Source organism: Parasteatoda tepidariorum, chromosome 4 (assembly GCF_982258835.1).
Source record: "Parasteatoda tepidariorum strain Cologne lab strain chromosome 4, Ptep-v5.0, whole genome shotgun sequence".
NCBI lineage: Eukaryota > Metazoa > Arthropoda > Arachnida > Araneae > Theridiidae > Parasteatoda > Parasteatoda tepidariorum.
The window spans coordinates 109,680,467-109,708,350 of NC_141758.1; the positions used below are offsets into that span (position 1 = coordinate 109,680,467).

At 28.3% G+C, this 27,884-nt stretch overlaps 2 protein-coding genes across 3 annotated transcripts; both read left to right on the forward strand.

Annotated features, from left to right (window-relative positions):
* The first annotated feature begins 1,779 nt into the window (after positions 1-1,779).
* On the forward strand, positions 1,780-26,688 carry LOC147812544 (suppressor of hairless protein homolog). Of its 2 annotated transcripts, XR_015433262.1 has the most exons (7): positions 1,781-1,998; positions 5,736-5,873; positions 8,904-9,016; positions 10,577-10,717; positions 12,957-13,112; positions 25,078-25,184; positions 26,460-26,688. XR_015433262.1 is itself a non-coding variant. In XM_087161906.1 (6 exons), the coding sequence occupies exons 1-6, from the start codon at positions 1,992-1,994 to the stop codon at positions 26,571-26,573; spliced, it is 669 nt and encodes a 222-aa protein (XP_087018032.1). In that variant the 5' UTR covers positions 1,780-1,991; the 3' UTR covers positions 26,574-26,688. The 2 variants fall into 2 exon arrangements, 1 of the variants encoding a protein (XP_087018032.1); XM_087161906.1 differs by lacking the exon at positions 25,078-25,184 and having other exon boundaries at positions 1,780-1,998.
* Positions 18,206-23,641, forward strand: LOC147812545 (uncharacterized). The gene is made up of 2 exons (XM_087161905.1): positions 18,206-18,519; positions 18,913-23,641. Exon 2 carries the CDS (start codon positions 18,918-18,920, stop codon positions 20,745-20,747), a length of 1,830 nt encoding a protein of 609 aa, XP_087018031.1. The 5' UTR covers positions 18,206-18,519; positions 18,913-18,917; the 3' UTR covers positions 20,748-23,641.
* Positions 26,689-27,884: the final 1,196 nt, after the last annotated feature.

A 27,884-nucleotide genomic window follows, 5' to 3' on the forward strand; every position in this document is an offset into this window, starting at 1 on the left:
AAGGTATAAAAAAATCCTTCGGTATATATGTTCGATACATTAAACTCTAATTTATGGCGGAGTTTGAAATTTATAGGTTAATATTCTAGGGAATTACGGGGTCTGATGTGCGCGTGCCTTCTAACACGACTTTTGTCCTATTCTCTTTAAAATATTGAAAAGAAGTCTAAAAAATAATAGAAATAAAAATAAATAAATAAATGAAAATTATCCGAAATTTATCCGTTTATTAGGTATTATTCGCTATTTCCCAAAGAAAAAATAGTTTATTGTTACATGCAGAACACTTGATTCACGTTAAAATATCAAAAAATATATTTAAAAAAAATAATAAAAAAAAAGAAAAAGTTTGAACGCCGTCCCTCGCAGTGTTTCGAACCCATGAACGCCGGGACAACAAATCTGACTTGCCACGCAGCTTTACCAATTGCGCCATGCTTCACATGCCTGCTTCGCGAATATTTAGCTTAAAACACCTCCTCCCGGAAAGTAAACAAAACTTATTTTGGCCTATTGTGGGCCCACTAATTGGGGTATAAAAAAATCCTTCGGTATATATGGTACAAAGAGACACCCTTGATTTTATGCTTAGAACAACATATTTCATCTGTTAAACTATCATGAAAGTATTGTAAGAGGAATTTAAAAAAATAATATAATAAAAATAAACTAATTTTCTGGGATTTTACCAGTTTTTAAGCATTATTTGAAATTTCCCGAATAAATTTTTTTTTTCCTTATAGGATCCTTTAATGTATCGAAAAACACATTAAATAAATAATATAATGTAAAATAAACAAAATAAGAAAAAATAAAAAAATTAAAAATTGACCACAGCTGGGGCTTGAACCAACGCCCCCTCGCTCCATGCGTAAATCACTAGCACATGGTCTTAGCCGTTGAACTACGCTTATACGAGTATCGCGCTACAACATAGCTTCAAGTACCCGCTCCCGGTTTGCTAGACAGAAGACTTAAGGGGCCATTGCGGCCCCCCTAATTGGGTTATAAAATTTTTCTTTGGTAGAGGGGTCCGGCACATAGAGGCCTGTATTCGGTCCGAGTTTGAAAATTGTAAGAGGAGTTTAAAAAAATAATATAATAAAATTAAATTAATTTTCTGGGATTTTACCAGTTTTTAAGCATTATTTGAAATTTCCCGAATAAAAACTTTTTTTTCCTTTTAGGATCCTTTAATGTATCGAAAAACACATTAAATAAAAAATATAATGTAAAATAAACAAAATAAGAAAAAAATAAAAAAAATTAAAAATTGACCACAGCTGGGGTTTGAATAAATTACAATTTAATTACATTATTAAAAAATTAATTTTTATTATTAAAAAATAGAAAGTAATAATTTATGTCATATTTTTTAATCTTCTAACTTCATTAATCTTTAGGTCAGTGAAGCCTCGCTACTATACTCCAAACCACCGTATTTTGACAAGGCTGTCAAAAAGCACGCGAACCTATGATCCCATCCAGTGTCATAGAAACTATCTACCCCCTCTCCAAAATGTCCAAACTGTGATGGCAAGTCTGAAAAACTTTCAATACATATTTTCTCTGCCTTTTTTAGTACTTCTCTATACCCGAGTGTTTTGTTTTAACCTTTCCAGCTAAAGGATTTCATTTACCAGGTTATGCTTCAAATCTCTGTCTCCTTTTCGCGAATTTTTCTTAAACAGTGAGAATGTCCCTTGAAGATAAACAACGGGTGAGCTAGATGCTTTAGGCATTTCATTTAAAATTTAAGATTAAAGAACTCATGTAACAGAAATAGAAGGTCAGAAACGTCGTAATCAAAATAGTTGGATTATAAATTTGGCAGAAAATTTAATTTTTTGTTTTTTCAATAAGCTTCGAGGAACGAGATTAAATTTTTCTATTTTTATAAGACTATGAAGAATGGACCTAATTTAAGAAATCTATCGTCACTTGGGAATTCCTTTAAAGAGCATTAAGCAGTATGCTTTTGATGAAGCTATATGCTTGGTTAGTTTTATTTCCACCCACTAAATGTTTGAATTAGTCATGGAACTAATTTAATCTTTTAGTGGTATATCATGCTTATTGTATTTTCTACTACAAATCGTATTTTGATATCGTAAATAGCATAGTAATTTTTATAATTAAATACTGTGAAGTATATGAATTATAAACCAACTCTTAAATTCGATGTTATAAAGGTTTTATAATTTTGTATAAAACTTTAATAATACAAGTATAGTTATTTAAAATAAGAAATGTAAAAAAATTAAACATTCTGTTATTATATTAAATTGTAATTTATTTCAATTCAAATATGTTTATGTAGGAATGGATTGCAAAACAATTCTATTTGGTTATTTCATTCAATTTGTTTCAGTTTTATTTTTTCCAATGTCATGGAAAAAAATAATTTTTTTCCAGTAAATATTCCTTACTATTACCAATCCAAAATTTCTTGACAATATGGAATAAAAAATTGTGTACTATATTTTCCCTTTTTCTCAAGAAGGACCCTCTTTCAGCTTGCCGTTTGATTCTTGAGCCCATACTGTGTGGTGAAAGTTTTTTGTTTTGGTACATTTCTTTTACCCTTTGTAGCTGAAACCATTAGTTTTGTCTCACCTTGTATACTACTAGCAGCTATGTAATTGATCAACTTGTTTCCAGTAAAATATTTCTGCAACAAAAGTTTATTCAGCTAACTTTATTTTTGTTGAAAGAGACAAATTTTTGATTTTTTAAAACCAAGTTTTATTTGCTAAGTTTAATAATAGAAGTTTATTATTTTTGTGAAATATGACTGATTTATTGATATACGCCAATAATACTTACTTTTTTGATGATGCTACTGAAATTAAACATAGTTTTTTTATTTTGAAAGAAATTTCTTTAAAATATGTTTTATAAAATAATTTTTTGATCATCAGATTTACCACATCGAATTACTGTGTTTTATAGAATCTACCTCTTTTTTTTTTAGTAATTTATAAAATAGCACCCTCCTGTGTTTTTCAAATTTTTTAATAATTATGAAGCAACAATACTGTGAATTCTGTTTTTTTATTTAATTACATAAACCAGGTTGGAAGATTTGACAAAATAATGATAGGTGGATAGTCAAAAACCCTTAGAATGTAGTAATCATTCATAAAGAAAGGACAGTAGAAAAAAGTGAATTTTTATTTCTGTCTAAAAATAACTTTTTGAAGAGCATTTTCTTTTCTTTTTTTTTTGAGGACACACCTTTTTTTTAGATTTAGGTAAATGAAGAAAAAATTATTTAAAATAATTATGCCATAAGAATGAGTTAAAAACACGTATATTGCTAGTTTTGATGTAATAAATGTGTGTTCAGTTATATATTTAGATTATTTTATGGGTAAATAAATCCTTTATGTACTTATTACAGTTTAGGAAATTTTAAATATTGACTTACTGACCTCTTGGTAGACACTCATTAAGAATTGTATCATTAAGAATTAATATTCTCTATTATGGAATTATAGAAAAATTTTATGATTATAGTCATTACAGGTTTATAGTCACTGTCCACTGCAATAAAGTTTCTTATTCAAACTTTTTATTCTTTCACAGGAATGGACACCAGATGAATATATACCAGATTTTTTTTTACGATGATCCTCAGAAATCTCTCGTGTATCTGAACGACTTCATCACTGGATTGATTTAACTCTTGGTTATAAATGGTCTCTTAAACAAATGGATTTGTTTTTGGTGTGTTGAAAATCGTAATCATTTTCTGTACTTTGATTTTTAAGTAGCTTTTAGACTTATCATTATCCATAAAGATTATTTTTTCAGGTAAAAATTAAAATAATGTGAGAGTACTAATTTTTTTTATTTCTTATTAATTCAATTATTTAATAATTTTAAAATTTAAATTATTCTTTTATAATGGTTTTAATTTAGGTGGGAAGAAAAACCTGTATCAGAATTTTTTCGGGCTTTCTGCGACATGCCTCTCTAGTACTTATATCTTTCTGCAAGATTCTTTTAAATATAAAAAATATATACTTGCTAACTGAAACGTCAACTTAAAATTTTGTTTTTTTTTTAAAAATCTAATATTAAGGCAGATATTCTTGCATTTTGTAGGTTGAAAATACATTAATAATTTCCTTTTAAGCAATTTTGTTAATCTTCATCACATTGAAAGAAAATAATAAAAAAAGTTGTGAAATCCGTAGCAGTAACTACCGGAGAAAAAAAAAGATTGAAGGCGAAATCACATGAATCGGTTTCTTCAAAAAAGGGTTACTAAATGTGTGTTTTCATTTCAAGATTCAGTTGCTGTTAAAAATAATATCAAATTAATAATATAGGATTTTAAATACTATGTGAAATCAAAAGTAATAACTAAATAAAGAAAATTAATAGAACAAAAATTTCTGCTGAGAGGAAAACCAAAATTATTTACTTCCTAACAGAAAAATCTTTTTGCAAGAACTCGGTAATGTTCTGTGACAATGTTGCCACAGTGGAGAAAAGTATCACTCATTAGTATATTTTTAAAATATGTTACATATGTTAAAATACAATCTAGTTAATTCTTACCCGAAAGATTATGTATCTTATGAAACTGAAGCTTTACTTTGAGTTTAAATCATTTAATATTGATTACCGGTGGTTGGCTTTATTTTTGGCTATGTTATTTCTCGATAAATCACCAACAATGGATCTCTTCTCATGATTCTAAAGGTCTGTTGAGAACAATTCAATTACTTTTTAATTTGGCTTTTGATTAGGCAGGTCATGGGGAACTTGTTTTCCATGGCCTGTCCTTATTAATATTATTATGCAAAATTTATTTAACTAGAACTCCTATGGACATAAATTTTTTTATCTCGAGCTACCAAATAAAAGTTTTATTATAATTTATGTTCCAGTTTTCATCTTCTACTGTTATTTTCATCATCCTGTTTTCATCACAATCTTCAATTAGTCAAGTATACCATGCATCTTCCAACTTCACTGATTTTCTTCTCAGCAGCATTTTAACAAAAATATCATAAATTAATTTTGCTAAACACAAATTAGTCTTCTTAATTACATTGAAGCACATTCTTTTTATTTTATGTTCTTTTCATTTTCAGAAACTTGTACATTAGAGGCTGTTAGGAATTATTATTTTTAGTGGTTGTGAACTAAATTAGAATTTTTAAAGCAAAGTATAAGTTTTTTAGAACTAAAAGTGTTGTGTATTATGCAAAAGCATGGTTTTCACATTGTTCTATTAATTATTTTCACAATTCATTCAAGAAAATTAATTTTGGCAAAGTGTTGGTCGGTAGAGTATGAAAGCGCCAATCATGTTACATGTTTGATGAAATACATGGGAGTGACTACTGAGTTGGGTTCGGTGATATTCTTGCACTCTCATGTGCAACTCTGCTGCATTTTTCAAGATATTCTCAATTTCAGGCTTCATTTTCCACCCTCTAAAATCGAACCAAAAAAAATTTGATCTTTTTATGGTAGCTAATATAATCAGAAAAGAGTTTTTTAGCCAGAAACTAGTTGTTTTTATCATGATCTTATAATGTCTTTGAAAATTATTTTGCATTTTGTTAATGTATATAGTGTTTAAAAAGTACTTTAGAGGTGCTTATTTTTAGTCGAAAATTTGGTTATGCATCCTGTTATTTATTCTTATTTTTATTATGAATATGTATTGATTATGTATGTTATTTAAAGAGTAATGTATTTTTTGTTCATTGCAGTGTGCATTGCTTCAGGATCTAGAGTAGCTTTGTTTAACAGGCTTCTCTCCCAGACTGTCAGTACTCGATATCTTCATGTTGCGAACGGTAACTTCCATGCCAGCTCTACTCAATGGGGTGCTTTCACCATTCATATCTGTAAGTCTTATTTTCATTTTACTCTTAATTTCATATAGGAGGAACAAGACATTTTACCTTTAAAAATGGTTATACTAAATAGTAAAATATTTAGAAGTAGTTATTCTTATTTACACCATTTTTGAATCCAATTATAAAGAGGATGCTGTACAGTGCTAGAAATTCTTCATGGCAATCTCACTTTCACCTACATAAGTAATTTAAAGTTTATGGAAAAGTGAATTGGGTGCATTTAGTGTCTAGGTAAATCTAGTGTAGTTTCAAAAGCTGAAAAAAATGTCAAAAATCAAAATACATGCAAATTATGGTAGGATCACTTTTTCATTGTCTACTCTTAAGTAATCCTGCCATAATTTGTTTTCATTTTGATATTTTGAAACTTTATGGTTTACGTTAGGTTTACCCAGAGGTGATTGTGCTTCGAAAAAATCCGTATTTCCAGATTTTTTGCTAACTACAATCCAGAAGTTTCTGGAAATCCAAAGTCTAGAAGTTTCAAGAAATCATCAATCACATTTATGTATAAAAATTCCAATATATTTTGTTTAAAAATAATAGAACTGGAATTTGTTCTTAACATTTCTTTCATTCGTAAATTTTTCTTTTCTGGTAGTGTAATAAATGTGATTTGAGATAAAAGTGAACTTATAAGTAATTATTCATTGAAATTACACTACATATAATTTATTTAGAATTTCATGTTTGAATATTTCAACAATGATTTAAATTTATAAAGATACTTTGTATATATATTTTGAAATGCGTAATTAATGATTTTACTTAATGATTTTAGTTGGGCTCACAATCACCCCTGGTTTACCTTAACAACAAATTTTTTTATGCTTCAAACTACTTATGTAGGAGAAAGAGAATTTTCTGTGAAGAATTTGTCCCACAGTTTTGCATCATCAAACCAATAACAAATCTTAATCAAAACTCAAATATCTTTTTCTTTAAAATATTAATATTTTTTTACTAATTTAATAATTGAAACGTAATATTTACTCATTTTTCTCATTTACTGTTGAGGGCTGCAATGAGTTCTTATACAAGCTGATTCATGTCTCTAAAAGTTAAGCTTCATAGACAAGTATAAATATTCATTCTCTAATTTAAAATTTTTTATAATAAAATATTACATTTCATCATATTTAAAATGTAATATTTTATCAAATTTTACTAAATTTTTAAAAAACTTTTTGTTATTAGGTCAACTCTGAGTTTGTATACATACAGGGTGTGTAGCATTTTTAAAAAGTGCTTAAAGGTGCTTTTTTCTTTGGGTGTTTTTAAGAAGTGCTTAATTTTTCCCATTTTCAAAATGAGATTTTTCCTTTACTTGTTGATTTTCGCTATGAATAATGCAAAAAGACACAGTTCACATTGTTCTATTCAAGGTTTTCATAATTAATTCAACCCAATCTATTTCGGCGTATAAGTCAGTCCGTAGTGTATGAAAACGCCATTCGTTTTACATGATTCAAAATTTCATGATTTTTGATAATTGTCTGAAACAAATCCAATTTTTTTTTTTTTTTTTGACATGGCGGTTAAAACAAGATAAAACCGTCGATTGTCGAAAACTTTCCAACCCTGCCTAATTATGATTTTTTTTTAAAGTGTTTAAAAATAATTTTTAAGTGCTTAAGAGGTGCTTCTTTTTGTTGAATAATTTGGCTACGCACCCTGTATGTAGAAATTAAGTATAATCATTTTTATTTGCTTTATGCAAAAACTACATAAACCTGCCAATTAACTCAATCTTACCAAAATGCTAGACATTAGTAAAGTTTTTGCTCCAGGATTAATGCAAATCCAACTATTCATCCAAAGATTAAAATTTGTAATAGAAAATAGTCAATCATCATGTTATTATATCAGCCTAGAATTTGGATATATGGTGGCTCTAAATTATCTCTATGCTTATTTACATCATTATTTTTGATAAAAACAAAAACTTAACAAAAGTATTTTAGGTTTTTAAATAACATCCTATATCATTTTTTTTGTAGCAATCTAGGCACATTAAAACAGAACAAACAATCATTTGTTATAGTTATCATCCTTTGGTATCCAAACATTAAGCATTTACGTCATGTTACGTCATGTGTAATTAACATTAATATCTGATTTAGTATAGTTCAAGTGCATTTGTGTTAAAACCGTATTGTGGAATTTCAATTCTAAACATCAACTTTGTGATAAGTTTTTTTTATCTATTATATTTTTATTATCTGTTCTTTACTAATATGTTTTTTGTAGGTTTTCCCTCTCTAGTTAAGTTATTTGGAAAGAAAAGCACTGAACTGCTCTTATCAATTCAGTTGTTGTTGTTATTATTATTATTACTTAATTTTCACTTAAAGATAGACTTATATTGCAGGGCTGCCAACTTTCTACACTTTTTGGGAAAATTTCTTATAGTTTTTTCTTGTTTTGATCAGTGACTTTTTGCATAGTAAATTTGACTTATTTTCCACGGCACTGAGTCTGAATGATTCAATAGTTCATATGAAAAAACATTTAGTTCCAGTTCTTTTGTTCTTAAAACTTAACCATAAGTAACCAAACATTTTGAAATCTTTAATTTTTAATTGTATGTTCAATTGTTAAATGATAAAGTTTTAATTTTTTGTTAATGTCTTTTGATTGTCTACCACTCTATAAAAATATTTCACAAAAAGCTTAGTAGTTGGCAGCCCCATATATTGTTCTAAGATACTAAAGGTCAAATAGAAGGTAAATAAATAGTTAAGTGCCACAGCCACGTGTCCTGTTTTGCCAGTCAGTTACAATGCACATAACTACTTTTTTAAAAGTTAAAACTTATGTGATCTTTTGTCGAAAATGTGGTAAGCTATAACCCTAAAATTAAAGAAAAAGAAAGATAGTTTGAGAAGATTCTCCCAACACAAAATAATGAATGTTAGCTGTACAATATTTTATTTTATATTACAGCAGATGTAAAGCTGTTTACTTCTAAAACATGCTATAATTATTTCTTTTCTCACTGCCGAATTGGTTTTGTAGTGGATGATACTGAATCAGAGTCTGAGGAATTTACTGTTTGTGATGGTCACATTCATTATCGTTATACTGTTAAGTTAGTCTGTTCAGTTACAGGAATGGCATTACCTAGACTGGTAATTTTTCAACTTTATTGTGTTTTCTTTTAATTTAACAACTTAGGTTTAATATGCAATGTTTTTGTATATCTTTCTGAATGGTGTCTTTGTTTTATTTTTAAATTTAAACTATATATTATTATTCTTTTTGAAAAGCAGAATAGAAAAAAATACTTTTGGCAGTTTTAGTGGCAATATTGTTTTTGTGTATTTTTCAGAATGTTGTCTTTATTGTTTTTTTATTAGGCTTCTTTGACTTTTTTGTTAGTTCTATACATAGACTATACATTAATATTTTATGAAAAGAAGAAAAGAAAAAATACAAAGCAATAAATTCTGTTTTCAAGCTACGAAAAATGCTGATTATGTGTCATGTTAATGCGTTATATGATTAATTGTTGTTTTAATTTTGTTCTTTTTAATGAAAAATATTTTCATGCTGTTAATTAAAAAATATTAGGTTTATCTTTTAGGTCTAATTAAAGAGCTTTTTAATATTTTTTATGTTTGTTGCAAAACTGAATTTTTATGAATTCTTTATTTCTTAAGTTTTATTGAAAGTAATTTGAATTTTCGTGAATGTAACAATCTTACTTCAAGGTGGCCACCCACCTGGAGAACCTTGAAAACCTGGAATTATCAGGGAATATTTTATACTGGAAAAAACCTGGAAAAATCAGGGAAATTAGGACAGAAACCTGGAAAAATCAGGGATTTTTTAAAGAAAAGCTGGAATTTTTTCTTTGATTTTTCTTATTTTTACTAATTTAAATTATTTACTAATTTTGTTAATTAAAATTATTTTACCAACTGTTATACCCACTTTTGGACGAAAATTTATTGCCAAACAGTTAAAATACCATCAACTTAGCAATACTTCGCTTGCATCAAAATTAGGTTCATTATAACCATGTTAAACTCCCATGGTTTCTTAAAGAATAGAGAACCTTTCCAGGTCACCTCATTCCCATAAGGTGACCTGGCTAGCACTCTATCCCATGAGTCAAAGATGATAAACATTACATTAAACATTACATTGATAACACTAAAAAAATAATATTTTAAATAAAATACTTTATAATATTGATGCTTTTCTTGGTCCCATCCAAAACTTTATGAGGGAAAAAAAGCAAATCGACCTGGAAATTTTAGGGTTTTTACCTGGAAAACCTGGAAAATTCAGGGAAATTTGAAACCTGATTTGAGTGGCCACCCTGTAACTTGCAAAAATAAAATTTGTTACTGCGATGTGATTGCTGCTTCAATCTGCCCCATAACTTATATTTTCCGCAAAATTATTTCATACCTGTTCCAAAATAAACTTAAAGCCAGAAACTTTCGCCGCAGTTGTTCCAACGCAGGATTTTTTTCATTAAATTATAATGAACATTCTCCAAAAGTTTGTATTCAATCACATAATACATTATTGCTTTAATATTTTTGTTGGACTTAAAAAAAGCATTAAATATTTAGAATAAGTAATAAATAATGTATTTTTAAATAATGATATAAATGTGCATGCATGTCCATGCATCTCCCTCTTGTAATATGTCTTATACATATGCATTCTTATTATAGTTAATGGGGAAAGTTGACAAACAGACAGCTCTTCTAGATGCTGATGATCCAGTTTCACAACTTCATAAATGTGCTTTTTACATGAGGGATACTGAAAGAATGTACCTTTGTTTATCTAAGGAAAGAATCATACAGTTTGAGGTAACACATTTTTTTTAACGAACTGTAAAAAAAATCCATGATGACTTTTTTAAAATTAAGTTACTAAATCTTTAATTAGATTTTTTTAATAAATTTAATTTATTCAAAATAAATTGTAAACTCTCATGAATGTTAATTAATAATTGACCCCTTTGTTGCAAACAGTAGATATGTGATAATTTCAATATTTTTATTGAATTCTGTAATTTTTGAGGGGTGTTTTCAGTATTTTTATGTACTTTTTCTTCAATTTCTCACATTAATTTTTTTAGGTTGGTCACATGTTTAAAACAAGGCCAAATTAATTCGTGTTTTCAAGCTCTTTTTTAGGATTAAGTGATTTATATAAAAGTTAGGTATATCAGGACTCTCACGGGCTGGAAGAACAGGGATAACCTGGAATTCTCAAGGAATTTTATTCTGACTCTCGAAAGCAGGGAATAGTCGGGAAAAATTGCATATTTTTACAGAAACTTGGAAAACTCTCATACCTGGAAGAACCCAAAATTTTCAGCAGCAGTAATCAGTTATTGAGATTCAATTTAAATAATTCTAACATCTGTTACAATTATTTGTTATAAAAATTCAACATTTTATTAAAACTTTTCCATGTTCTTATGCTTGTTCAATGATACTTTTTTTGCTCACAAGATGTAATATCTACACATAATTTTATATTTGACATTACTAATGAAATTCGAAGTTTTCTGATGAAAAATTGTGTGACTTACATAAAATATGGTCTGGATTTACATTGAAATTTTCCTGAAATACCTGGAAAAGTTAAGGAAATTTTTGTATGATATAGCAGGTGGCAACCCTGTTATATTACACATAGTTGATTATATTAATCGGAAGTAAAACAGAAAAAATTATTTGAGAGAATTAATAAAATTTGTTATTTTCAGTAACTGTGGAGCTTTAAAATGTACCATTTACCTTTATAATCAGTAAAAATGTTATAAATAAGGGAATAAAATTATTACTGAATCACACAATTTGTCTTCTGAGAATAAATACAATTAAAATGTAAGATGATATGTAATAAAACCTTGATATATAATTTCTAAATTATTATCACTTATCTTTGAATTGATAATTATTTTTTGTTTGCTTGCTAGTTGGCAGTTTATGTACAGTCTCTATGTGTCCTTGTTTTATTTTATTTCTTCATCTCTGTTTTATTTTTTACTTTAAATAAAATTTGAATAAAAAAATTAGTAAATTTAATTTTATTAAATAAAAAAAATTAATTACATTTAAATAAAGTGCAAGAGAACTAAGTTATATATTATATTACTTATAATAGTAATTAGTAATAATTAAAATAGTTAAATTTTGTTCGTACTTTTATTGATGTAGAAAATAATAGAGGTAGTTATTAAAATTAAAAACAAAGTATCCTTTACATAAAATAGCTTTAAGTGTCATTTTTGGATTTGTAAGAATATTACTAAACGTTGTGAGACGTGAGGACTTAAGAATGAAGCTCTTTCCGCAACAAAAAGTGAAGTGTCAACCATTTGTTATTTTTTCCAGCAAATTATCTAGTGACCCTTAATTGACCACCCTCTATTCTTAACTCCTACTCTTTTTTGTGACCATAACTCAACTAAAATTGAAGGGAATTTTTTTTTTTTTTTTTGTGGCCTCTTAGAGTTTGTCAAATTCAAGCCAAATATATATGTACCTAAAGGAAAAAATAGAAAATCCGTTGAGAGAAATGACATATAACCAGTATTTCAAGTTATCTCCATTATAAAAACAAAAATAATTTAATATGACATACATTAGGAATAAAAGAAAATGATATAAAATAAATGAAAAAAAATTACAAGTGTGAAACATATGAACGATGCTTTGCTCTAGCTTAAAGTAACGAATTAGAACTAAGATCCCAAATGATTCATTACTTTTTTTCATTACTTTCAGTACTGTTATTCACAAATTTTTACTGTAATACATTATGCTGTTTGGAGGTAATTTAGCAAAGATTTGTTAGCAGGCGTTCATACCTTTAATATTCACTTTTGCACTATTTCTTTCTTTAGGTATTGATGATTTTGTTTTATTTTTTAAAAATTTCTCCTTTCCTCTCCTAAATTAATGATAGTTAAGGAGGTGATGCTGATAATAATAATGAGATGATAAAAAACATTATTCTTTCATGATTAATGTACTATTGAAATAGGATATTTCAGTTTAAATTGAAATCAATATATTTTTACATTTTCATTAGGCTACTCCATGTCCTAAAGAGCCTAACAAGGAGATGATAAATGATGGGTCTTCTTGGACAGTCATTAGCACTGATAAAGCAGAATATACTTTTTGTGAAGGAATGGGCCCTATTCGCTCTACTGTTACTCCTCTTCCTGTAGTACATAGTCTTCAAGTAAGCATTTCTAATCACTAATAGTTGATTTTTATTTTTCTGATTCAGACTATTGTAATATTTACACTTGATAAGATTACATAAAAATAATTTCATTTAATAGCTTTTTTTTTCCTCCAATTTTTGTCTTAGAAAAATCTTAAAAAAAATAACAGGGAGTCCTTTCTTCATTGTTAATACAGTGAACACCACACATATTTTGAAGGAAATCCCCTTTAAATTAAAATTAGATTCGTAATAAATAAAAATTAAGTAAATTTTAAATAACTTTTCAGTAATTGCTTAAAACATAGTAAATTTTTTAGTATTATTATATAATTCTTTATACTGTCAGTTACCAGTGACTTACTGAGGTAGTTTACTGAGTAGTGTAACCTTTTCTGGGGGGCTGTGACAGCAGTTGTCACATCTGATCTTGGGGTCCTGTGGTGGGACACTTTCAGCGTAAGAATTGGGGAAAAAATCTCCTCCTCAGTTAAGAGACAGGATCAAGTTACAGCAGGATGTGTTTTATTGTTTTAGTCACTAAGAGAGGTCTCACCTTTTTAAGTTAAGGGGTTTCTTTACATTTCTCACCTACCTTCAAACATCTATTTCAAGTTCGGGTACTTTTTTGTTTGTCCACCGTTTTCTTACGTCTTCTCTAGTCAGTTTAATTGTTGCTATTTTTTTGTACAAATTTTTTTGTTCTAGTTGTGAATTATATTTTGAACAAATTAATTTCTTTATTACAAATATAATTTGACGAATATTTTCAATTGTATATAAAAAATATAGAATAATCAGAATCACTCTTTTAAGTAAATTAAATCAAATTGAAATAAAATATCAAAGAAATATATTTTACATAAACTCAAATAAGTACTTTTTTTTAGGTTATGTTTTAAATTCATGTTATAAATATAGTTATTGGAATTTTAAACTTTTGATTATAATTCCTGCAGTTTAAAACAATGTTCTTACATGATTTTAAATAAATATCTGCATTTCCGAAGAAAAATATGTGTATTTAATACTACTCAAGAGTATTTATTCATACTTTAGGATGCAAAAATATTTTAAATGTCACATTTATAAATATATAATTTATAATTACTAACGTATTTTTTATGTTTAAGAAATTGAAATCATAAACGCTATTTTTAACTTTTTTTAGAAAACTATTTTCCTTTTGTGGCAATTTTCATGTTTCTTTCCCTCTTTCTACACACAGTTTAACTTTTAGTTATAGTTCCTAGAAATTCTTTTAATATCTCAGATCTCAGTTTTGTATCTTTTTATTACATGAGTAAGTTGAAGTCAATTGTAAATGACTATATTTTTTAAAAAAATGTAAAAATGGAAGGGAAAAAAATTATATATGCTACGCAGTTTCGATAAAGTGCTTACTTTTCATGAAATTTGCAGCAAAATAAAAGAAATGAGCCTAATTGTTACATGCTAATCATTTGCAACTGAAGCACATTAACTGAAACATTTATGAGTTTTCATGTTTTTGGAACTATTTAAAAAACTCATAAAGGAAGTTGAAGAAAAATTTTGTTAGAAATTTCGAACGCTTATTAGATTCTATCTAAGAGTTCATGGGATAAATGTGCTAAAAATTGTGTTTTAAATGATTTAAACTATTATATACTATTTAGAAAATTAATTCAAAAAATTTTGTATGTTTATTTTTGAATGATTAACATAGTTATTAAAGTTTATAATTTTTTAAGAAATATTAAAAATTTATAAAATAAAAAGAATTTATTTGATAACAAAATTTTCAATCGAAATTATCTTACTTTCTTAACAAGAAGAGAGGATCTTTCAAATTAGCCGGGAGTTAGGGCGAAATTATCCTCATTTACCTTGCTTTCTTGTTTCATTATTATTATCAATAATAATAACAATAATGAATAAATGACTCTGATGAATAAAGAGAAAAAATATTTATCATTTATTGAAGTGACCGGTATTTTTCATAAGTCGATAGACAGATAAAGAAGATGAAAATAAAATAATTCAGTCGAAGAGTTAATATCAAATTAAATTTCCTATATTTTCTTTTCCATTGGCTATGACTTAAATCCATTCACTAATAACTCAGACTGAAGAGACCTGTCTATAAAAATATGACATTACAACTATTTAAGTTCTTTCCTAAGATTTATTATCTTTCGATAAGATATTAAATTTTCAACAATGCTACAAATATTTATAAATTAAAATATTGATATTTATTATGTATAATATAGATATTTATAATTAAATAAATTAAGACCACTGTAAAGGAACTCTTTATGCATATTAAAATTGATTCATGGAAAAATCAATTTTACTCTCGAACAAAAGGGTTTTTCCTCATTATGACCTGATTTCACTGCATGATAACTCTCAGGAAGAACTGATTTCACACTTAAAACATAGTAATTCCCAAAATGCAAGAGAGGAAGATCTATCCATTATTTACATGAAAAATGGATATACACCGAGTTTTCCCTTTAGTCCTCGAAATTTCCGACTTTTTTTTAACTCAATAAAAGAGTGTTTATGATCAGCGTGCACCTCATTAGCTTGTTTATTTTTTGCGGAAACATGTAAATAAACCAATCGTTTTAATATGGCATCAAAGAGCTTATAAAAAAATAGATATCACTTTAATAACTGATTTAAATAACGCCACCGATACCAAACTGAAATTTTCAAAAACCGAGTTACCTGTTGAAACAATATTCGAAAGAACAAAGTTTTTATAACTATTCTTCAAATGTGCAATAATATTTTTACATTTAAATGTTTAAATGTTTCGTAAAATGTTTAAATGTTTTGTAAAATGTTTAAATGTTTCATAATACTTTGAAAGTATTAATGTAAAACAATGACATACTACAATTACAATAATTTTAAAATAAATATATGATGAAAAATATTTAATGGAACGAAAAAACAACTTTTTAGATAACCTTTAATAGAAATCAAATGTGAGAAAGATAAAAGATTCAATAAAATTACTTTTAGGATGGAGATTTTAATTGTTAATATAGTTTAAAATAGGTATTGACATTGTAAATTTATAGTTTTCTCTTTTTATTTGTCCTATATATATATATATATATATATATATATATATATATATATATATATATATATATAGATGTGTGTGTGTATATATATATATATACATACCCTCCAACAGCTAGGAAATTGCTACGGAAATTGGAGGTAAACTACGGAGCTACGGGTGAATAGTAAAATATTACAGATTAAACGAAAGCGCCTGTCCGATCTATCCGCTGTTGTCGTCTTTCAAGCGTGGTGAGGTCACTGATTGCGTATTGCCGAAAATGACGCCATGAGTTGTTAGCCTTGGTCGGGAGAAACCACATGATTATGAAGGGTTACTCATCGGCGGCTCCATTGTAATCTGCCTGAATGCAGCTGTTCTTTGAGAAGCTGCGTTAGCTTGGCGAACAAAGAACACGGGGCGCGCTCAAATGATCAGAAAGTCGGGTCCCCAATCGTGGTTGCCGGGAGAAAAGTGTTGCACCAAGCAGACTCCTCAATTCTGCTTTTAACATGTAAAGTCTATGGCGGGCTTGTCATCGATCTTGTTCAAGAATCGGAGTGATCAATTAAAAAAAAATACTAATAATTTTTTCAATCTTTCCTATCCACGAAAATGTAGGTTAATTTTTTTTTGTCTTTATTACTTTTTGTAATATTGCCTTTAAAACACAAGTCACTTTCTACCTTTGAGTAAAAGAGGAAGGCAACTTCCACCCCCCAGTTCACTAATCTTCTCGGTGGGAGGTCTTGCTCCCTTTTGAAAATCTTTTTCTCTCTCTGTCCTTCTGAAGAACTGATATGGGGAACACTTTAAAAACCGATAGCTTTCTTTTTAGTTATAAGCTTGTAATTTATTATGAAAATTATATTTGCTGATAATTCGTTCATTCTATATACATTTTATTTATTTATTAGTGATAATTTTCTTGTTTTTATTCATTTTGAGAATGGAATTTATTTTTTAAATACATTATTCCCCTTTTTTTTAAACTTTGTTTCTTGTTTCTTAAAGATGTTTCAGAATTAAAAAAAATTAGCTGCTGAATAAAGTGAGATGAATTAAAATCGAATAAATGACGTAAAGATCTTTCAATATACTATAAAGAAAGCATCACAAAACTGCAGTTTTCCTTTTTTTTTTAAAAAAAAAATATATTGTACACTCATTTGTAGGTTTAAAAAACATTTACATTAAAAAAATTTAAAAGGTTCCAATTTTTTCATTCCGTCAATAGTTTTAATTACTCCAATAGCTGGGATAGTATGTTTTTTCACGGTAAGGAAAAAAAATAGCTAGTACACAAGACCACGCATCATCCAAACATGAACAAGCACTTAACCCTGTTTTTAGGGCTTTAATGTAAATACACAAGAACACTAAAGTATTATGAAAGAAATTTTCATTTTAATCAGCAAATGAAGAAAAATATGAAAATACACGAATGTATTGTAAAATTCTTTTAAAAAAAAGGAAGAAAAAGAACATTAGTGGTCATAATTAATATTCACGAGAGAAGAATACAAACGGTATCAAAATATAATGAATCGATGCTTAAGGAGCGAACGCAACACTGAAAATATTGAAACCAGTTTGATTGCCAGATGAAATAGAAAGAATGAGAAATGTGATTATTATAAACACCACGACATTTCATCACGATAAATTAAAAAATAAAAATAAGCTGTAATACTTAGAGTTAAGTTACTTTTTGTTACTTCAGACAGTCAAACTGGTTTTGATGTTTTCAGACCTGATTCCTTAGTTGATTCCCTAATCGGTAATTCCTAATTAATACACTTTTTAAAACTTTTTTTCGCAATATTCTAAAAATATATATTAAGAGTAGTAATTATGCAATATCTTATGTATTTAATAATGTGAAATTTTTCGAATTCATATTAAAAGTGTATAATGTAATTTTTATTCATAATTTTTTGCTAGAACAAAGTATGTAATCAATGTGTTATTTTAATTTCTCTTCCCTGACCCTCTTTTGCCATTCATGGAGAAGAGTTTTAGTAGAAATTTCTATAGGGTAGGGTGGGGTAAAATGGGTCATGGGGTAAAATGGGTCACTTTATAAACAACTCAAAGTAAATAAGATTAAAATTAAATTTTTTATGACTGACATTTGTAATAATATTTATTAACATGTTGGTAACATTTTTCATTTGCAAAAAAGTGAGTTTCATGAATATAGCAACAGAAAAAAAATTCTTTACAAGTTGTGGATGGTGGTGTGCAAAACACATGGTTTATTAACTTCTGAAAATCTCTATATTTTAATGAAAAACAGTGCAAATTTGAAGTAATTTCTCATAAAAGAAGCTTTGGAAAACATCTCAAACCAATCAGGTAAGAAAAATATTAAATATTTTCTGTTTTATTTAATTTTTTTTAAGATGGGGGAAAATGGGTCATAGTTAGGCTTAAGTTTTCTGTGTGTTTCTATTGGAGTTAATTTTGTTTAATTTAAATTATAAATTTAATTTTAACCTTACATACTCATTAAAAATTAAAGCAAGTATTAAATTAAATTAAATTAATTTAAAAGTATTAAATTAAAGCAATGTTTATTTTTTTAAATTTAATATTTCAATTATTTCTTATGTAAACAATGTTAAGTTTAGACAATGATTTGTTTTGTTTTTACATTCTTTAAATAAACTTTTGATTTTTTTTCATTATTTCAGTTAAGTAGGCATATCAAATAAGAAAAATGTATTTATTTTTTTGTTTGCTTTGTAGGAGACATGCCCAGAACTTATATTAAAAAAAGAACTGTTGGATATGACCAGGAATGTTTACGATCAGCATTGAAAGATGTACAGGAGGGAAAACAAATTCGTGCAGCTGCAAAACAACATGGTGTACCATTTGAAACTCTGAGAAGATGGGTTTGTAAACCTCCTACTCATAAGGGCTCGGGGCGGAGTACAATCTTGACTCCAGATGAAGAACAATGTATTGTGGTTGCTCTAAAATTCCTTGCAGACTGTGGCTTCCCATTTGATCGCCAAGATGTTCTCAATATTGCTCAGGAATATATAAGATCCAATACCAAGCTTAGTCACTTTAAGCTTGGCATAGAATGGTTAAGAGCTTTCGAAAAGAGATGGAGCTCTCAGCTGTCAAAAAGAAAACCAGAACTCTTAACAAAATCAAGAGCAACATCATTGTCTGCAGATGTTGTGAATAGCTTTTATACAAATTACATCAAACTGCTAGATGTAAATGGTTTAACCAATTCTCCACAAAGAATTTTTAACCTGGATGAAGCTGGTCTTTCTACAGACCCAAGAGCAAACAAAGTATTTATCTCAAAGCAGAGTAGAAATGCTTATTTAACTTCTTCTGATGCAGGAAAAGCTATGTATACTGTGCTATTTTGTATTTCTGCTAGTGGAAGCTATATGCCGCCTTTCACGGTATACAAAAGTACACACTTATATGATTCTTGGACTAAAGGTGGTGTATCGGGTGCTCTTTATGGATGTTCTCAATCTGGGTGGATGGAAGATAAAGTTTTTGAATCATGGATAGAGCACTTTGTGTTATACACGCAAAAAATAGAAAAACCTGTTCTTCTCATTTTTGATGGGCATGGCAGCCATCTGACATACAAAACAGTTAAAACAGCACTTGACAACCAAGTTATCATTTTATGTCTTCCTCCTAATACATCCCATGCCCTACAGCCGTTAGATGTAGGAGTTTTTGCTCCCGCAAAAAGAACATGGAGACTAATTTTGAAACATTGGTTTCGAGAAACAAGGATGCAGAAGGTTTGCAAAGCTGTGTTTCCTCATCTTTTGAAAAAACTATTTGAAAGTTTGCAGAAAGATCATGCTGTGAATGGCTTTAAAGGTGCAGGGTTGTTTCCTCCTGAAATAACAAAAGTGGAACATAGGATCGTATTGACTCAAAGAGTCATTGACCAGTCGGATGTGCCGTCCACTACTTTGAATACGGCACTATTACAGGACTCTACGCCAGGTACTTCAGGTGCTAATGTAGAACTTCAAGACCCAATTAATTCATTGTCATCGCCATTAAAGGATTTAAAATGTGCAATCCTGAGGACATTATCACCTGTACAATCAAGTGCCACTAAAGCTGCCGTTATTAATTCCAAAAAACGAAGAAAAAGGGTACAACACAGAGCTGGAGAAGTTATGACAGAACCTGAAGTAATTAAACGTCTTCATGAAGAAGGAATGGAACGAATGAAAAAGAAAAAAATGAAGTTTGAATTGCCGCAGTTAAAAGAAAAAGAAAAAAAATCCCAATCCACAGCAGATCGATCTGATTGCAAGATGGTAAAGAATACATTTGAACTTTCTCCTGGAAAATGGGTAGTTATTGAGTACAACGGGAAAATGTCTGTGAAAAGATTTGTTGGTCAAATCACAAATATTGAAGGTGAAGATATACATGTGAAGTATGTAACCAAATCCAGAATAGGGAATTATTATGTTTTTCCTGAAAAAGAGGACATTGACATAGTAGAAAAAAACGATGTTGTAAAAGTTTTAGAAGAACCACTTTGTAATAACCGTGAACAATACTACTTTAAAATTTGAATATTATATTGTTTAACATCATATGTGATAGATTACATTTTTGTTTTAATGTATTTACTAATAAATATATTCTTTAAAAATCATTTTGCATTATGACCCATTTTACCCCATGGGTGACCCATTTTACCCCAAAATGGAGTAAAATGAGTCAACCCTTTTCAAGCCAAGTTTAATTAACTTATAATTAAAAAATAAATGTTAAAATTACATAAAAATGACCTGAAGGAATGTAATGTCAAGTTGCTATTAAAAAAAACCAGGAAAGTTTTATGATTTTATTGCTACAAGACTTAGAATGCAAAAATAGCTAAAAAGTGACCCATTTTACCCCACCTGACCCTACTGCAAACTTTAATTAGTGTAATTATAGTTAATTAAAATATAAGAAAACTAACCGTCATTAGCATTACATAAAGAGGAAAAACACGAAAACCTCCCAGGGTTAGCCAGCATGCCATCTATATGAATGAATCTCCCAGATAACCATGTATTTTTGTATTTGATAAAATTTTGTAAAGTACACGTGTCTCAATCTGTTGTTATGTTGTAAGTTTTAATGAAAACCAATAAATGCCTTTTCTTTCAAAAATTTCGTTATCGTACTTTTTTATAAATTAATTTCGATTATTTTGATAAATCTTTATATATATCACAGTGAGCAGTCTCACAAATCTATATACTAAAATGTAAAATAATATAGAATTGTTTTATTTTGTTGTTTTTAATGATCCATCGAAATGATCTATTAGAAAAATAAATTAGAAATTATTAATTAGATATTTTAAAAAAATTAACAAACTTTATTTGATCTATAGAGAAAATATAAATTTATTTTTAATGTAGTTACTTTATATGAATTACTTTCATATGACTACATAGTAAAATTTTATAAATTTAAATACTCTGGTTATTATTAGTTCTCTAAATAATCAAATCAAAATAATAAACAATTCAAGATATAATTAGAAAAAGTGCATGTTAAATAAAATGATAAAACTATTTTGAAAATAAATAAAGTCGTTTTAGAGTTAAAAAAAATATTTTTTTAAGTTTTTCTTAGAAAGAGAAAAAGCATAATATAAGATGAAGAATGAGTTTCTTCTGATATCTTTTGAAAGCTAGTTGACCCCCGCAATCCCCCTTCTGTGACAGTGATTAGTTTCGGGTTACTGCTCCCTACATTAGTACATTAGTACCCTCCCCTACATTAGTACCCCCACAAAAAATGTAGGGGAGACAGTGGAACTGGTTTTGGAGGTGCTATATATTTCGTCCCTATTCGAACCTATCCTTACTGAAGGTTAGAATTGAAATGGAAAGGCCTCCTTAGGTATTCTTTGGCCAAGTGCGTTAGTTTTTGCTTTACACCGTGTGAAGTGAAGTGACTTCAATAAAATTTTTGAAAACAACTTTGAATTTTGCTGCTCCGATATTAAAAGAATGATACGTTTTTGTTTGAAATTTTAGATTATTTTTCATCCAGCTTTTATCGCGTTAATTTTTAAGTTGTGTATTTATTATTAAATTTTATTGTGATGGATCGTTATTTGAAAAGATCTATTCAGGACCGGGAAGTTTCTAATGACGATGGAGAAGAAGAGGAAGAATAATCAAAAGTTTAGAGAGGAATATACTAAAAAGTTTCCTTGTTTAGTATCGGGAAAAGAAGGCTTTGCGAAATGCGCTATTTGTAGTTCGGAATTCTCTATTGTCCACGGGGGACTTAGTGATTGTTGCCGACACGTGATCGGTCCTAAACTTTGTGCTACTGCAAAAGCACAGGTGCATCAGCAACCTATTAACAATTTTTATTCTTCAAAATTAGAAGAAAATGGTGTGATTAAAGCTGAAGTATTATTCGTACGGTTTTTAATTGAGCACAATATTTCTCCATCTGCTTCTGATCATTCTGGCGCGTTATTTAAAAAATTTTTTCCCAGATTCCGACATTGCAAAAAAGTATGGGAGTGGACATACCAAGACCCAGGCAATAACTGTTTCCACTGCTGAGGGGATAAGAGAGAGTACTCTAAGTAAGCTCAGAACATCATTATTTTCTCTTTCCACTGACGGAAGCAATGACATATTAGATAAAAAGCTATATCCTTTAATTTTTAATTATTATGATGAAGAAAAAAGACAAATAGTATCATCACTGGTTTCTTTATCTGAATCAACTAACAACACTGGTGAGGGAATTTTTCAACTTGATGGAGAGTTTAAAAAATATCTACTGAAGTGGGAGAGTTGCATAGCATTCAGTTCTGATAATGCTAACACAATGGCTGGATGTAATAAAGGTGTTTTGAGCTATATAAAACAGAAGCAACCAAATATAAAATTCATTGAATGCCCTTGTTATTTGGTTCATCTAGCAGCTCAAAAAGCTACAGCATCATTACCCGTTGATGTGGAGAATTTGGTGATAAAAGTTTTTTACTACCTTGAAAAGAGTAGTAAAAGAAAGTATGAATTTAAGAACTGTCAGATAGAATGTGATGTGAAACTTCACAAGATTTTAAAACATGTTTCAACTTGGTGGTTAAGTTTAGAAAATTCTCTAAAGAGACTAGTTGAGCAGTGGGACCCATTGCTAATTTTTTTTTTTTTTATTAGGAAGAAACTCATTTATATAATCCATTTTTCTTTCAAAAAATTGGTATTAAATTGTTTTCTTGATTTAATTGCTTTAAAATTTGGTGTAAAAAATATTTAATAAGAAACATCTTAGAATCTGACCTTCCTAAATAAAATAAGTAAAAATTTTTTTGGTAACAATTGAATGAATGTAGAGAAAAAGTTGTGGAGTTCACTTTTTGCATTTTACTGAGATGTTATATTATTTTTCTTTGAAATTTGTATAAATGTACAATAAACTTTCATTTGCAATTTAATAATTTTATATCCTTAGAAAAGTGTACCTTCCTGTATGTGAATTAAAATTGTACTATCTAAATAACATGATTTTTTAAAAGTCAATGGCATTTTAATTTTTTAAAAAATTTCTCAATGTGAAATAACGTTTTACGCTTGTTTCAAAATCTATTTTCTTATATTTATCAACTGCTTTTTGAAATTATAAGTGAATATAATTAAGTATCAATATGAGCATAGCAAATATTGCGGAATGCCGTAAATGTGTATTGCGCGAGTGCTACTGATGGCTAGGTAGGCAAAGTTGGAAGGTATGTATATATATATATATATATATATATATATATATATATATATATATATATATATATATGATTGTGTGTGTGTTCGTGCATAATTTTTTTATAGCTAGCGTAGTGAATAGTTTTTTGGAACTATGGTTAGGATTATTTGTTGTTTATAGAATTTAAAACAATAAAATGAGGAAATTGTGACACACTGCACTAATTCTGAATGTTTGTAAAACACTATAAATAGTCAACATGTGACATTCGGAATTTAGCTTTTTACCCTAAATCGTATAAAACCACCAACGAAGTTTTCCCACGCTTTTTTAGTTGTCAACAAAAAACTGGAATCCATCCCCAGTGGTATTTCTATTATCCCGAACTGCGGTGGTGTAAAAATATATCAAATGGTATTTAGAATAACAGAGGGAGAATAAAACTCTTGGGAACAATCATCACTTGATTTGTTCTAGGGATTAGTGGTTCCCTTTCTTGAATTTATCCCCCCAGTCTCAGAAAGAACCCACCAGAGGATCTCTTATTTTTGCGCCCACATGAAAAGGTTAGCACTGATTGTGTTTAACTACTAAATCTTTTTACTATTTTTTTATCATAGCACTTATTTTAAACTATTTCTATATCAAGAGTAATTTCTAGTTACAGTTATCATAGTGATAGGAACATTTAAAAATAATTTTTAAGATAGTGTTGCAATGTTTTGCTGTTATAAATGAATGTATAATTAAATCTGTAAGGCATCGCTGTCTGCAATATGTATTGAATCTGCAATTTAGTATAATTTTTAAAATTTTTGTTTTATAAAGTCTTTTTCTACATAGCAATGTCTTTGTCTTTTATATTTTGATGATATAGATTTCTAAATTTAATAGTTTATTTAATTTGTAGCATAAATATTTAAAAAAAAACAAAATTAAAAGTAAATATTAAATTAAATAATATAAATAAATGAATAGTATTATATTCTTAAAATAATCTTAAATTATTATTAACTTTAAAATAAATTTGATTGTTATGAATTCTGAAAAAGCTAATTTATTTGGTTTTGACTAGCATATAAACGTGCATGCACAGTGTCTTAATTATTAGAAGTTTTTTTATGTTTTGTTTTATGTGCTTTGTATACTGCTTCATAAATTTTTGATTTACAGTTTATGATATTTTGACGGGTAAAATCAAGGCAATACTTAGGGGTCACAAAGGTTGTGTACGAGATGTGGCATGGCATCCTTACAGAAATGAAATAATGAGTAGTTCAGTGAGTATTCTCTGTTTGTTTCTCACATCGTATGTATAGTTTGTCTATGGTAAGAACCCCCCCTGCCGCAAAGTCTGAGGCCGTCTGCTGATCTGGAAACAAGAACAGCGCATTTCAGGGAGTGTAGCTTCTCTTTACTCTAGGGCTAACACAGTTGACCGGGGGGGAAAAAAAAGATTCCCTTTCTCTCGCCGACCTGGGCCAAACCCTGTCCTAAACAATGATCCCACACCCCCACTTGAAATAATTATACCTCGTTACCATAGTCACCACCACAGGTCCAGGCGAATGGTTAGGGGAGTTCTTATTTTAGACAAATTATAGTAGGTTGTGCTGTAACTCTTTCATTGGACTTTGTTATTGAAAAGCTGAAGAATGATTCAGTGGTTTCTTTTCTATGTTCATCAGAAATTTATTCCAAGATTAATATTACTTGCGATTGAATGTTTTCAAAGATAGTTTGTTTATGTAATTAAATGTCTGATTACTTTAAACTAGCTTGATAGCTTTGTAGATTTTATTTTCAAAGTTAACAAATGTATTTTTAAAAAAAAAATAATTTTCAAAATACAAAAGTAATTGAAGTATTATTATAGACACATTTGTTTATGTTTTTATAAGATTAAAAATGTGAAATAAAATCTCAGAGTTGCCCATTTTTTCTGGAATTGTTAATTCATTTATCAATCTACTAAAGTTAAAATAATGCATTAAAAAATTAAGTTTCTTTCTTTTTTTTATTTTTTCTTAAGAAATATAGTTGCAGGGTTGCCTCTCCACAGGGAGAATAGGGAAAAACTGGAAAATACGGGGAATTTAAAAATCACCTAAAATAACCGGGAAAATGCGGGCGATTTTAAGTTTTTCATTACAAACTGGAAAAATACAATGAATTTTGTTTCTTATTTTCGTCTCTTAAAAAAATGGTGACCACTCAAATCGCAATCTATGGGATATTTAAGGATCATATTTCATCTATACTAAACTATTTCATTTATTATTTGTTTTAATTATGTTCAGCTCTACCTTTTTTCTCTAAGTTTTTCCAGCAATTAAAATTACTCTAGTTAGCCCAATATAGCTCACTGATTATGTGTTTCCTCTCAATATATTGTGTATAATATTTACAGGGAATTTTTTTCCAGATTAGAGTGAAAAACCTTGGGTTTTTGCAATCCTAAAATTTGTTTAATGTTAACTATTAAAATTTGTTTATATTGAGGAACCAAGAAAATTTATTTCAGTGAAAGAATAAAATAAAATGGTCTTTTGCAGTGGGATGGAACAGTTGAGAAATGGACTTTTAATAAGACAGAAATTAATTCAGACTCTGAAGATATAATGCCTGGCCAAAGCTGGTTTGAGGAGATCTCAGCATTTAGCAGATAAGAGAAGGGAAACCAGGCTTTTCTCTCCTATTGTATTGTAATTAATAAAAATATATTTTTTTAAAGAAGGTGTTATGTATAAATAAAAGTCAATAAAATTTGCTTTTATCTGTGAATTTTTATTAGAGTATTAATATTGCTGCATTATAACTTAACACCTATACTGTTGTGCAATTGAAAGTACAATGCGAGTGCTTCACATTAAATAAAAAAAACTTGAGGACTATTTCCTTTTTCTTAGCAATGCTAGTAATACTAAAAAAGAATTTTGAAAAATTAATAAAGAAAACTGAGTTTTGAAAAAAATATATATATATTTATATATATATTTTTTTTTTTTGCTCTATGCAGACTTTATAGTTGTTCTGATGTTCCTGATGGAAAAAAAGGTTTTTTTTTTGTTTATTCATCTTGATTTTTAGCTTTTTGCCCTGATTATTCCTAGTTTCTGTGCATGTTCTTTTTCTAGAAATACAAATACGGTTTTTTAAAGAATAGGTTTTAAAAACATTCACAAGATTTTGATTTTTGATCCAAATTTTTATTTTTTATTAATAGTTCTGGTAGAGAACGCAGAATTTGATAGTTCTAGTTTAAAGACCATCTACTATATAAATGGTTCAGGCGCATAGGAACTGAAAGTACATATTACTGACTGTACGGTATAGAACTAAACTTGTTTCAACCTTTTTGTGAATACAGTCATTTTATAAGAAAGATACTTAGTTAACAGTTTTACATTATCTGGAATGCATTTATTTATTATTTTTAGCAAGTGCAGTGACAAATCTTGCAGAGTGGAGTTTTGTAGTTTCACAATTCTTGATTCATTTCTTAAATGTGATTTTAAAAACTGTTCAGTCCCAATCTATGATCAGATTTCGTAATTGTTCTGATATTCCTAACTTTCTGGGTGAAAAATATTTTGTTCTTATTTGTCATGATTTTTAGTTTTTGTTCCCTGATTTTAGCTGCGTTCTGAACATCTGATTTTCTAAGAATATGGATGAAAAATTTGATTTGAAGAATCAAAACATTTGCATTTTCTATCCAACACCTTTTTATTTTAATTAATAATAATTGTAGAAATCACAAAATTTGATTCCGAAAATTTAACATGTACTTGACTTTAAATTAAATGAGTAGTTAAATTCACACTGATATAACTTGATTTTAAAAATAAATAAAAAAATTCTTTTTTGAAGGAAATGAACTTTTATAAAGAGGGCAGTTGGTTATGGCGTCTCTCACACCCAATAACACCCCAGGACTCACACCATTGGTTGATGAGCTGGAAGTAGTGAGTTTGATC

What these genes read in the sequence shown, in the direction of transcription:
- LOC147812544 (XM_087161906.1), top strand. An exon ending in TGCTTTCACCATTCATATCT is followed by an intron (nt 5,874 to 8,903) that starts GTAAGTCTTATT and finishes TTGGTTTTGTAG; the next exon opens with TGGATGATACTGAATCAGAG. An exon ending in GAATGGCATTACCTAGACTG is followed by an intron (nt 9,017 to 10,576) that starts GTAATTTTTCAA and finishes TTCTTATTATAG; the next exon opens with TTAATGGGGAAAGTTGACAA.
- LOC147812545 (XM_087161905.1), top strand. Translation starts at nt 18,918, where the DNA reads ATGCCCAGAACTTATATTAAAAAAAGAACTGTTGGATATGACCAGGAA.